Raw genomic sequence first — 13402 nt, forward strand, 5'->3', positions numbered from 1 at the left:
GCATGGCTGCTACCTCCTGATGGGACAGATATAGGGCAGGGCGAATGGGGCGGCCGCCCCGGGACCCGGGCCCCGTGCTTCAGAAAGCCCCGCACATGCGCTGTGGCAAAGGGGGGACCCTGTGGAATTATGCTGCCCGGGGCCCTGTAAAACGGTCATCTAACGGGTCTAAGGCTAGCACGTCAGCACTGACAGACACTGACTGTAAAACTCTCCTCGCTAAGCAGTCTTGCAAACAAAGCACAGTTTCGCCCCCGTGGACGAGCCATGGAAAATGGCACGCACCCAGCCAGCGGTGGCTGGAGTCACAATTGTTGGGTGGGGACCCAGGGGATCTGGTTCTAGTCTCGGCCATGCACAGATGCCAGGCACAACGTGGGATAAGTCACACTCTTTGGCTACGTCTACACTGGGATGATTTTCCAAAAATGCTTTTAACGGAAAAGTTTTCCGTTAAAAGCATTTGAGGAAAAGCGCGTCTAGATTGGCCACGGACGCTTTTCCGCAAAAAATCCCCGGTCGCCATTTTCGCGATTGGGGCTTTTTTGTGGAAAACAAATCTCTGCTGTCTACACTGGCCTTTTTGTGCAAAAGTTTTTCGGAAAAAGACTTTTGCCCGAATGGGAGCTGCGTAGTATTTCTGCAAAAGCACTGACAATCTTACATGAAATCGTCAGTGCTTTTGCGGAAATTCAAGCAGCCAGTGTAGACAGCTGGCAAGTTTTTCTGCAAAAGCAGCTGATTTTGCGGAAAAACTTGCCAGTCTAGACACAGCCTTTGGGTTTCCTTTCCCCCAGGGAGTTAACCCTGTCGAAGGTCCAGCAACAGCAACAAACACCACAAAACAGAAAAACCCTTCACGCCAGGGAACCCCAGGTGGATTTGAACCCAGGACTGCTGATGCTTAGTATAGGAGCCTCTGCCTTCTGAGCTAAAACTCAGCTGGCTCCCAGCCCATACCCCTCAAGGGGGTTGCAGATGTCTTCCTGGGGAGGAGGGGGTCGCAGCTCTTGGATTCAGCCGGCCGGGAGCTGGGCCCGGTCATTGGTGGCCATGTGGTGCAGTGCTTGGATCCAGCGGGCCGGGGGCTGGACGCAGCCGCATGGTGCTTAGATCTGGCCAGCCTGGGGCTGGGCCCAGCAATTGTCAGCCCCTGCAGTGCAGGGGTCACAGATCAGAAAAGGTTGCGCGCCATTGCAGTACAGGTCTCTTGTTCTGATCTGTTGCTGTGGTCTAGGTGCACTGCATGGGACAGTGAAGGCTACGTGTCTACACTGCAGCCTTTGGTCGGCAGAGCCGATGCAAATGACGGCGTGACAAATGCTAACGAGCTCTTCTTTCGCATCGTTTCTGCCGACCAAAGGCTGCCGTGTAGACGTCGCCCAGGTGTGCGGGTTACACGTGCATTATCTCAGGCTGCCTAGAGGGCACGTTCTCACTGCCCTGGGCATGGCACAGTGTGAGGCCAAAGCCCTGTGTCCCGACCCCGGAAGAAAAGGACTGTGCCCACCAACAGGTGCCCATCGTGGCTTTTGTTTATAAGACCGCAATCCAGGCCTCCAAGTGAACAAGTTGCTGGGCTGGAGGTTTCTGCCTTCTCAGGGTGGCGCTGATGTTTCCACCACGCCCATCGGTCTCCGCTACTCGAGTTCTTCCTGGAATTTGATTTCTGGCCCTTGCAGGTGCTGGGTGTCGGTGCCAGGAAGAACCTGCAACATCCGCAGCATGTTTAAATGTTGGTGTCCCTGCTCGGAGGTCGTCGGCGGTGGCTGTGATGCTTCTCTGGGGGTGGGGCCACCGCTCGGGGTACTGACAGAGCCCCCCGAATTCCCCAGCCCCCACAGCCGGAGAGTGAACCACGGCAGAAGGACGGGCGCCTCAGAGGCCAGCGTCTGCAGTCCCTGCTCGATCTGCAGCCAAGCCTGCATGGCTTTCGGGTTGGACATGGCCACCAACATCTCCGGGTTCTGGATCTGCTGGAAGAAACTTGGCAGCCGCTGCGTGACAGGCTCCAGGGGCGGGGGCCTCTCGGCCGACAGGCTGGCCTGCGCCGCCAGCTGGGCGTTCTGGATCAGGGAGAGCATCATGCACTTGGTGTAGGAGGCGCACAGGTTCACGATCAGCTGCGGATTCTCTGTGATCTGCTGCACCAGGTTCTGGATCCCGCCGGGGTGGAGCCCCCCAGACCCTGCATCCGGCTCCAGGCTCGGCCGAGAAGAGCCCGGCGCCACGGGGCAGACACCGCAGCTGCTCACCGCGCAGTCCAGGAACCCGCAGGTGCTGTGGGTGCAGACGCTGGTGGCGCTCTGGGAGGCGGAGGAAGGAGCCGACAGGTCTCCGGTCTCCACGCAGGAGGGCAGCTCGCCCTGTCCCAGGCCTTCCAAGGAGGGATTCCTCAGGAACGTAGCAAAGGGATGGTTTGAGACAGGCTCTTGTGCGGGGCTCAGCGCCGGCTCCTGGAGCTCCGTGTAGGTGCATCTCAGGGCGTTGTCCCCCCCGGGGATGTTTTCCAGGGTGGTCCAGGACCGTTCTTGGCACCGCTCCTCCTGCATCATTTCCGGGTTCCGGACGATGTCCAGCATCTCCCTCATGATGTCTGGGTTGTTGAGGATGCGACTGATCTCTGGCATTTGCCGGGCCAGCTGCTGCATCTGTGGGTGGGCCATGATCAGCTGCCTCATCAGGTCGGGGTTGGACAGCATGCTCTGGATGAACGGGTTCTCCACCTTCTGGGCCATCAGCTCCGAGCTGGCCAGGAGCTGCAGCTCGGGGCTGGAGATGTTGGCGCCCAGGCCCCGCCCGCCCAGATCAAACTCGCTGCTGTGGCCGGAGTGGATGCCAGACGGGGACGGGGACAGGGGGCCGTTCCTGGCCACGCAGGCATGGGTAAGCGAATCGTTCCGGGGTCTCTTCGCCGTCCGGATGACCAGGTGGACAGTCACCCCGTCCTGGATCCCCCGCTGCCTCAGCGTGTCCTGGTCTTTCAAAACCCGCCCCACACACACCAGCACCAGCTGGCAGGGCTGGCACTTGAAACGCTTCGAGATCTGCTCCTTCAGCTGCTTGATGCTGCTGTTCTCCGGCACCACAAACTCCTCCTTCCCTGCGGGGGCTTTCACCGTGACGCGGATGATGCGGGGGTTGGCGGCGATGACCGGGCAGGCGACGGTGTTCTCTCCGCTCTCGGCCATGGCAGGGAGGCTCCGAGGGGACCCAGGGGGGCTGGAGCGGAGGGGCCGGGTTTGCTTCTCGCGTGAGCTTCTTAGTATGGATCTTGTGGCTGGGCTCACAGCTCTGCGGGTGGGGAAGCTGCAGAAGGGAACAGAGCTGCCCCTGGCCCTGAGTAATGCCAGAAGCCAGGCCCAAATCATGCAGCCTGGCCACCAGCTCCCTCCTCCCCTCCTGCCTCTGCAGCAGGATCCCCACCTTGCCCCCCCAGCCGGGCCGACTGTGACATCACCGATGACATCTCTGTAGGCAGTGATGTCACTGGCAGCCCCTCCCCCGGCACCCTGAAATGTCCAGGGCCCGGGAAGAGGCTGGTGCATGGGACAGGGCTCAGAGAGGAGCAACAGGAATCGCTCACGGCCCAGCAACCGGCCTCCAAGAGCTGGGTCCGGTCAGCGCAACGAAGGGGGACGGGAACACAGCCAGGGAGGTTCCCCCGGGGGAACACGCAGACAGCGCTGGGCCCCACGGTGCAGCCGAGACGGGTCCAGCCGGACCCAGGGCCGGGACGATGAGGCTGGACCAATGCAGACCTTTGAAACAGTGAAACGAATGAGCCTTGGGACCGCGGAGCAGGGTGGGGGCGGATTCTCCAGCGCGGGCCAGTTCTCAGGGAAGAGGGGCCGTTTTCTAGGAGCTTTGCTCTAGGACTTCCCGGGGGCCGGCTGTGCAAGGGTCAGACCTGGTCCGTCCTTCCACCTTCGGAATGAGGGACTCTGGGACTCTTGGGGATGTGAGGCCGGTTCTGGGGCCCCCGCTACAGAAAGGACGTGGACGCATCGGGGAGGGCCCAGCGGGGGGGCAACCAAAATGCTGAGGGGGCTGGAGCACATGACCTGCCAGGAGAGGCTGAGGGATTGGGGTTTATTCAGTCTGCAGAAGAGAAGAGTGAGGGGGGATTTGAGAGCAGCCTGCAACTTCCTGAAGGGGGGTTCCAAAGAGGCTGGAGAGAGGCTGTTCACAGTGGTGGTAGGTGGCAGAACAAGGAGCAATGGGCTCAAGTTGCAGTGGGGGAGGTCTAGGTTGGATATTAGGACAAACTCTTTCCCTAGGCAGGTGGGAAGCGCTGGGCTGGGTTCCCTAGGGAGGGGCTGGAATCTCCATCCCTAGAGGTGTTTAAGTCCCAGCTTGACCAAGCCCTGGCTGGGTTGATTGTGTTGGGCTGGTCCTGCTTTGGGCAGGGAGCTGGACTCCATGACTCCTGAGGTCTCTTCCAGCCCTGGGATTCTACGGGCTGGCTCCCTGGCCCGGATTCCCCTCTGCCTTGGTACAGAGCAGGAGTAGCTGCACTGAAAGCACGGACAGCGGTGTCGGGTCAGAATCAAACCCAGCGCCTCTGTGTCTCCTCTGCTCTGCTCCTGCTGCCTCTCACGGTGCAGGGAGAGGGCACAGCCATAGCACGCAGAGCCTTCTTCCTCCCTGCAGTGCCTCGCCGGGTTTGTAAGCTCCTGGGGGCAGGGATCACGTCTCCATTGCTAGACGGGAGGGTGCCTGGCCCAGGCCTTTGGGACACAGGAATGATAAAGAACATTGAGCTCTTCCATTGGTGGCTCTCAAGCCACTCTACAAGGAGAGTCAGTAGCCGCAGCCCCGTTTCATCTATGGGGAAACTGAGGCACAGGGCGGTGACGTGACTTGCCCACGGTTACCCAGCAGGTTGGTGGCAGAGCTTGGGAAGAGATCCCAGATCTCGGGAGTCCCAGTGCAGATTCACAGCCTGTCTGGCTGTCACCCAGGCCTGCCCTGGCCTGCAGGAGCCCCCGTTGCTCTGGGGTGACTGGTGTGGCCGAGGGACAGAGGAAGGGTCAGCTTTCTCTTCTCCGCCAGGGTTGACAGCAGGAGCAGGAGGTAGTGACCTAAAGCTGGTGTGTCACTAACTCTCCACTCGCCTCCTTCCTCCCTGTCATGATCATGCGAGACGGCCAGCAGCCTGGGGAGTAAGGGGTTAACTATACTTAACCCAGGTAGAGTCGGCCAGTAGGAATGGAGGGAGGAATTTCAAACTGGGACAAAGGCATTTTTGGTTTTCTCCTCCTTTGTCTCTGGGGCAGTTTCTCTCTAGCTACCGAGGGGGACAGACAGACTGTCTCCTTCTAAGAACAGACTCCTCACTCTTCTGTAAGTAGGGTAAAGTTCAGGTAAATCCATTAGGTTTTATTGCTTTATGGTTTGGGATCTGATATCTGTGCACTTTTTAAAAGTGTTTTTGCTTTCCTTTGTAACTAAGTTCTAGGCCCATGGTGGAGTTTCCCTTGGCTACGTCTAGACTGGCACGATTTTCCACAAATGCTTTTAACGGAAAAGTGAGAGGGAACATCACAGCAGCTTTCTAAAAGGGTGTTAGAAGGAGGAAGGTGAATAATTGTTCTCCTGGACTTCTGAGGCTAGAACAAGAAGCAAAGGGATTAAACTGCAGCAAGGGCGGTTTACGTTGGACATTAGGAAAAAGTTCCTACCTGTCAGGGTGGGTAAACACTGGAATAAATTGCCTAGGGAGGTTGTGGAATCTCCATCCCTGGAGATATTTAAGCACAGGTTAGACAGACACCTGTCAGGGATGATCTAGATGGTGCTTGATCCTGCCATGAGGGCAGGGGACTGGAGTTGATGTTCTCTCAAAGTCCCTTCCAGTTCTAGAGTTCTATGAGAAGGTCCCTCGGAAAAGGCTCTTTAGCAAAGTAACATTTCCTGGGTTAAGAGAGAAAGTCCTCTCCAGGGTCAGTAACTGGTGAATGAACAGGAGACAAAGAGTCGGACTAAATGGTCAGTTTTCACAACAGTGTGAAGTAACAACAGCGTCCCTCATGGATCTGTGCACAGACCTGGGCTGCTCCACATGTTCACTCAGGATCAGGGATAGGGAGTGGATAGTGAACTGGCAAAGTTTGCCCACAATGCATCATTCTTCAATTTACTTAGTTACTGAGGGCTCTCGCAAAACCAGGAGACTGGGCGACACATTGGCAGATGAAATTCACCATAAATAAAAAAAAATACCCAACAATTCATACCTAGGGATGGCTCTAAATGAGCTGATATCACCCAGGAAGGGGATGTTGGAGTGACCGTGGGCAGTTCTCTGAAAACATCCCCTCCACGCACAGCAGCGGTCCAAAAGGCCCATAGGTTGTGAAGAACCATGAGGAGCTGGATACAAAACATCAGACAGCCACTAGCTAACGCACAGACTGGATTGGGTGGGCCATACCGGGAGCCCCGTCTCAGAAAGGAGATTGTAGAATGGGAAAAGGTTCGGAGACGGGCAGAAGGAGGATACGGAACGGCTTCCCCATGTGGAGAGACAGGCAAAAGGACTGTTAGAAAAGTGACAGCCAAGGGGGACATGAGCAGGGGAGAAGGCAGCCATGCGGGCCCAGCTCCGCATTCCTGGAAGGGGTGAGGCTGCAGGTGTGACGGACCGGGCCTGGTCTGGGCACAGCTGAGGGCGTCCACTCAGGGCGAATTGCTCAACTTCGGGGCTCCTTACAGCCCCCAGACTGGTGACCTCTCCACACAGGCCACAAACCAGTCCCACAGAGCGCTTCAGCTGCCTGCCTGAATCCTCACGAGCAAAACCCCTCCGACACCCCAGCAATATCCGTGCCCCAGATGGCCCCGAGCCTTATACACCGGTGGGGGGTCTTAGAACCCAATCCCACCTACCCCGAACAAGTTCTGTCCAGTCCCAAGAAACCAACCACAGATCCCTGGTCAATCTACCCTCTGGATTTTACCCACAAATCACGCTGGGCCAATCCTTTAGCATCTGACAACTAAAGGTTTATTATTACAATAAAGAAAAGCATGAGAGTCAGGTTGTTAAAGGATAGTACGTTACATGCACCGAATCTCCCAGTTCTCTGCAGGCTCTAGCAGAGATATTACAGCTGCTGGCTTAGAAGTCCTTGTTGCGCATCCTAGGATCAGGATGGGTCCACAGTTCTTTCCGGCTCTTCGATCCCTGCAGTGCTGCCCTGGGATGAAGTGCTGAGCTGAAGACCAAGATGGAGTCGACCACATGGCCCCTATATACCTCCTTTCTTGTCTCTTCTTGGCTACAGCAGGTCACCTGGCCCGTGGCCTATCCCTGTGTTCCCTGCTGGTAGCCCCTAGGTCTGACTCACCACTCTGAGGTGTGTCCTTGGCCTAGAGAGGGCTGTTGTTCCAGAGCTTTGCTCGTTAGCATGTCTATAGGCTGAGCTGCTTTGCCCATAGCTCAACCACATACAGAGAAACATTTGGTATCCACACAAAATACATGCTTGTAACGTCACATACCGACATTATACAATTACATGAATAGCATAGATGGAATCAGAAGGAAATAGGCTTCTATTTGACACCTCACATGGCCCCCTTTGTGCCTCTTTTGGGGCCAACACCCCCCCATGGGTGCAGCAGCGATCTGGCTGCTCCCCTCACAATCCAGTAACATGACAGTGGAGAGAGAGGCAAACGAAGGACTGTCAGAAAAGTGACAGCCAAGGGGGACACGAGCAGGGGAGAAGGCAGCCATGCGGGCCCAGCTCCGCATTCCTGGAAGGGGTGAGGTCACAGGTGATATAGGCAAGACCCAGGGCAGCCAGCCCTAAGAGCAGCCGAGACCACGGCACCCTCCCTCCGCCCAGGGCTGCCTGGAGGGTACCATGGCTGCCCCATCTCCCCAAGAGCCGCCCAAAGTGTGTTGCATGGCTACAGCGGTGATTAAAATGACTTGGGTCTCTGGGCCCCTTTGAATTGCCAGCTGTCCCCTTTCATACATACTCCCGTGGAGGGCCTGCATGTGACACACAAGCCTAGATAATCACGAATGATATGGAGATGATGAATAGAGAAGTGAGATTTTATTATTTCACACAATATAATATAAGGAAAATGCAGCAGAGAGCTAACCTGTGGAACTCATTGCTGGGGGATGTTGTGGTGGCCATTGTAATACAAAGAAGCGGGTTTCTCCTGCAGCAGAGATCTAACCTGTGGAACTCATTGCTGGGGGATGTTGTCGTGGCCATTGTAATACAAAGAAGCAGGTTTCTCCTGCAGCAGAGATCTAACCTGTGGAACTCATTGCTGGGGGATGTTGTGGTGGCCACAGGTACAACGGGGTTCAAAAAGAAATTAGATACACGTCTAACGGGGATGTTAGGCCCTTCAATGGATATTAACCAAGAAGGTCGAGGTGACCCTATACTTCTGAATGCCAGAAGCCAGGAGAGGAGGATGGGGGATGGATTGTTCCATAACTTCCCTGCTCTGTTCATGCCCCCCGCCCTCCCAAAACTGTGGTACAGGCCTAGGCTGGATAGGGATGTTAAAATTAGATACATCAATTATTTGATTAGTCAATAAGGGGGACGTGCCCTTTCACCTTCCTTCCTTTGCTGTTTTCCTTCACCTTGGAAGAAGAGTCACTCTGCCTGGCCGCCTTTGGTGGCGTGGGCAGTGCTGTAGCTGTCGCTCCCAGGCTATGAGTGACACAGGACGGAAGAGAAAATTCCTTTTCTTGCACCAACTTCTGTGGGTGACGGAGACAAGCTTTAAGCTAACACAGAGCAAATCCACAGCTACCAGCTCCCTGCAGTCCAAGGAAAACCTGGCGTTAATTTCCATGTCCCAAGGCATTTTCTGATTCCTTTTAGCTCTGCAGGGAACGGCAGCTGCAGCATCGATACAACACCCTGATCACCCGCTTCACGATCTCTTTTGTGGCCACCCCATAAATGACGGGGTTTAACTCGGGGGGAAGGAGCACGTAGAGGTTGGCAGGAGGTTGAGGATGGAACCGGGGATGATGTGCCCATATTGGTGTGCGAAATTAGAGAAAAAGACGACACGTAGAACATCAGGATGACACGGACGTGGGAGCACAAACCAGCCTCTAGGAGCGGTGGCCAACCAGGCCCCCAGCACCCTGCTCAGCAGGCACCAGGCGGGGCCCTCTGGGGGTCTCCAGGCTCCGGCCCAGCGACGGCTCCCAGGGGCGCGTGACCTGGGACCCCGGCGCCCCGACAGGGACGGGCAGAGGGGACACGTCCGGGGAGCTGCTGACCGATCCAGCCTGTGCTGGGCAGAGATGGGCTCTGACCCGGCCCCTGGCAGGAGCCATCAGCCCCCCCACCGCTCGCCTTCCCCCTCCACCTCGCCCCGCCGTTGAACCTTCTCCCCACACTCTGCCCCCTGCCCTTCTCCCCTGCCCCACTGAACCTTCTCCCCACACCCTGCCCCCTGCCCTTCTCCCCTGCCCCGCTGAACCTTCTCCACACACCCTGCCCCCTGCCCTTCTCCCCTGCCCCACTGAACCTTCTCCACACACCCTGCCCCCTGCCCTTCTCCCCTGCCCCACTGAACCTTCTCCCCACACCCTGCCCCTTGCCCTTCTCCCCTGCCCCACTGAACCTTCTCCCCACACCCTGCCCCCTGCCCTTCTCCCCTGCCCCATTGAACCTTCTCCCCACACCCTTCACCCTGCCCCTCTCCCCTGCCCCACTGAACCTTCTCCCCACACCCTGCCCCCTGCCCTTCTCCCCTGCCCCGCTGAACCTTCTCCCCACACCCTGCCCCCTGCCCTTCTCCCCTGCCCCACTGAACCTTCTCCCCACACCCTGCCCCCTGCCCCTCTCCCCTGCCCCACTGAACCTTCTCCCCACACCCTGCCCCCTGCCCTTCTCCCCTGCCCCACTGAACCTTCTCCCCACACCCTGCCCCCTGCCCTTCTCCCCTGCCCCACTGAACCTTCTCCCCACACCCTGCCCCCTGCCCTTCTCCCCTGCCCCACTGAACCTTCTCCCCACACCCTGCCCCCTGCCCCTCTCCCCTGCCCCACTGAACCTTCTCCCCTGCCCCGTTGAACCTTCTCCCCACACCCTGCCCCCTGCCCTGCAGTGCACAAGGCCCCCTGCACAGTATGCACATGGTGCAGGGAGGACAGTGAGGAAGGCCTATGGACCGAAAAGCGGCCCTTTTCTTGTAACATCATCCATGCAGCCAAGAGAGAGAACCCAAAAGAGGATCCCTAAGCCGGACCCCCCAGGGGTGCCCCCTGCTCCGCTCGCCTGGTGGCATGGCGCGTTGGGGTCCCCCGTCTCCTGCACCCCGAAATGGCACAAACAGACTGCACCAGCCGGTGGAATAGAGGAAGTTTATTGCCTCTCCAGGATACAGCACAGCACAGATGGAATCTGGTCACAGAGCTGGGCTAGGATGCCTCAGGCCCCCTTGAGATGGGGGAGACTGGGCCCCTAAACTCCAGCCCCTTCCCTAGGCTGTCTCCTCCATCCTCTCAGCCAGCCAGCAACCAACTAACCCTCTTCCAGCCCTGCCCCCCAGCCAGGGCAGCCTCCACCTTCCTTTGTTCCTCTCCATGGGGGGTGTCTGGTCACTGGTTTGCATAGTGACTCATCCTGTTTTGCTGGGTTGTGGTACCCACGGCAGCCAGTGGGGGTTACCCCAGAGCCAGCAGCATAGAAACCAGCCAGGTACCCCCACTACGTCACACCTGGCCAGCAAACCGGTTCCAGATACCAGCAGCATGAGCCTCAGCATGACTCCTCCTCGCGTCCGGGGCTCAGCCGGGCTGTGAGTGTGATTGTGACCAGTGCGAGAGCCTCCCCTTCCCCCTCCTTCCAGAGTCGGTTAAGGCAACGAAAGCCATTTGCACGTTACCCCGTGGTCCCAAGCCTTGTTCGGCCAAGGTTCCTTGCACGCTTGCAACGGGGGTGACATTCCAGGGCCTGTGTCATTCAGCAGCTCAAACTGTGCTCCTTAACGTCTGTGAATCTCTGGGTTCGCTTTTTTTGGGGGGGAGGGGGAGTCTGTGCTGCCCCAGCTATGTCTTTGTGGGGGAGGGATAGCTCAGTGGTTTGAGCATTGGCCTGCTAAACCCAGGGTTGTGAGTTCAATCCTTGTGGAGGTCATTTAGGGATTTGGGGCAAAAATTTGTCAGGGATGGTACTTGGTCCTGCTGTGAGGGCAGGGGACTGGACTCAATGACCTTGAAAAGTCCCTTCCAGTTCTAGGAGATAGGCAATCTCCATTATTAATTATTAAAAACAGCCCCTCTTTCCCAGCCTGCAGTAAAGTGCATCTCCTGGTAGCAGGTGGCATGGCCCCCGGGGTCACTGCCCTGCATGATCTAGCTCAAACGTGGCTTGTCACAGAGGCGTGGCACACATGGATCTCTCTCAGGGGATTTCAAAGGGCCCTCCCTTCCCTTGTTTTTCCCCTTCAAATGAGAACAAGACCCCTTTGGCCTAGGAGCCTTGTGTCAGTCCTGGGATGCGGGTGGGGAAGGAAAAATATCTTCCAGTGCACCCATTCTGTTGGCGAGTGAGAGAAATGTTCAAGCTAGCCCAGGGCAGGGCCATCAGCAGCCCTACGGTTCCGATGAAAACCCAACGTTCATTGCCATGTCCAAAGGCATTTTCTGATGCCTCCTTTAGCATTGCAGGGAGCTTCGTTGGCACCATCGAGAACACAAATTGATCACCCTTTTCAGGATCTCCTTTGTGGTCACCCCATAAATGATGGGGTTTAACATGGGGGGAACGAGCACATGGCTGTTGGCCAGTAAATTGAAAATATATCCCGGGACGATGTTCCGAAACTCCTCTGTGCAGTAGGAGATAAAAGTTGACGAGTAGAACATCAGGATGACACAGACGTGGGAGCCGCAGGTGCGCAGAGCCTTCAGCCGGGCGTCTTTGGAGGGGAGTCGGAAGACGGCCCAGAGAATCAGCACATAAGATACAGCAATGAGCACAGCGTCCAAACCAAATGCGAAAGTGGCTATGGCAACGCCGTACCAGAAGTTGACTGTGATGTCGTCACAGGCCAGCCGAGCCATGGCCCATTCCTGGCAGTAGGTGTGAGGCAGGAGGTTGGTTCTGCAGAACTTCAGGCGTTTCAGGAGAAAGATGTAAGGAAAAAAGACGCCGACACTCCTTGTGAGAACCGCCAGCCCGACCTTCCCGATCACAGGCTTGGTGAGCAGGGTGGTGTATCTCAGGGGGTTGCAGATGGCAACGTACCGATCAAACGCCATGGCCACCAGGATGCCCGACTCAGAAGTGAAACTGACGTAGATGAAGAACATCTGGGTGAGGCAGGCAGCAAAAGAAATTTCCCCTGCCCTGGACCAGAACACGCCCAGCATCTTGGGCACTGAGCTGGTGGACAACAGCAGATCAGCAGTGACCAGCATGGAGAGGAAAAGGTACATGGGCTCATGGAGGCTTCGTTCTGTCGCTATGATGTAGAGGAGGAGAGAGTTCCCCAGAAGCGCCGCAACGTACATCAGACAGAAGGGGACGGCGATCCAGACTTGAGACTCCTCCGTACCGGGGAAGCCAGTCAGGATGAAAATTTCAGGTATAAAAACGCTGTGATTGCCGGCTGGCATCATGCACCGTCCCCTGCAGCTTCTATTCCGTTTCTAGGAGCTAACATAGAAGAGAAAATCAGTGAGACCTGGAGGGGCAGCCGGGACTGGACTGTGTTTGGGGACAGAACCAGAGACCCCAGCAAACCTCCCTGGTGTGAGCAGCCTGTCGGGTGGGACCCTGGACCAGACTCACTCTCCTGCTATGGAACATCCCCCCCATCAAGGGGAGATGGGGGGGGGGAGCTCTGGCCCTGGGGTAAGCAGGGGGCTCTCCTGATGTTGGTGTCACAGCAGAATCTCCAGCTGCTCCTTGCACCCAAATCAGCCGCACGCCACCTGCCCACAGGCAGCCACTCTGACATGCTGCACTGTGTGCAAGAGCCTGGATGGTCCCTCTCCTCCCCCACCACTGCTGGGTTAGTGCCCTCTGGGAGCTCCTGCCTTTGTTGCTCCAAAACCTCCCACAACTCCCATGAAGCACTTCTGTTCACTAGCTCGGAGCTCGGGTGCTGACTCTGAGAGTCCGTTAAAGCAGCCCACAGCAAGAAGTATCAGTCAAACAGAGATCTGGAGCCGTGCCGCTCCCAATGAGGCCTCTATATAGAAATGTTTGGGAGGGGTTTCCTCCAGAGCACCATCCTTCCATATTCTAGGGCACCCTTCCAACTGGCTGTCACCTCCTGGGGAGTTTCCCCAGGGCCGGGAACAGGAGCAGCTACGTCTCTGTTCCATTGGTTGGGCTGCTTTGCGCTACACCAATAGCTGACACAGATCCACGTGTTTCATAGGGACGCT

The 13402-nt window shown here is 57.1% G+C and overlaps 1 protein-coding gene and 1 pseudogene across 1 annotated transcript; both read right to left on the reverse strand.

The window, feature by feature from the left end:
* Positions 1 to 1517: 1517 nt before the first annotated feature.
* On the reverse strand, positions 1518 to 3450 carry LOC102445091 (ubiquilin-1 pseudogene; annotated as a pseudogene).
* A 6861-nt stretch (positions 3451 to 10311) lies between these two features.
* LOC102445342 (olfactory receptor 52B2-like) lies at positions 10312 to 13245 on the reverse strand. The gene has a single exon (XM_006129883.3). It carries the CDS (start codon positions 12626 to 12628, stop codon positions 11663 to 11665), a length of 966 nt encoding a protein of 321 aa, XP_006129945.2. The 5' UTR covers positions 12629 to 13245; the 3' UTR covers positions 10312 to 11662.
* Between the last annotated feature and the right edge of the window lie 157 nt (positions 13246 to 13402).

This window comes from Pelodiscus sinensis, chromosome 1 (genome assembly GCF_049634645.1).
Source record: "Pelodiscus sinensis isolate JC-2024 chromosome 1, ASM4963464v1, whole genome shotgun sequence".
In the NCBI taxonomy this organism is placed as follows: domain Eukaryota; kingdom Metazoa; phylum Chordata; order Testudines; family Trionychidae; genus Pelodiscus; species Pelodiscus sinensis.

Bases quoted from the DNA above. Each gene is read 5' to 3' on its own strand.
- LOC102445342 (XM_006129883.3), bottom strand. From the start codon at position 12,628: ATGATGCCAGCCGGCAATCACAGCGTTTTTATACCTGAAATTTTCATC.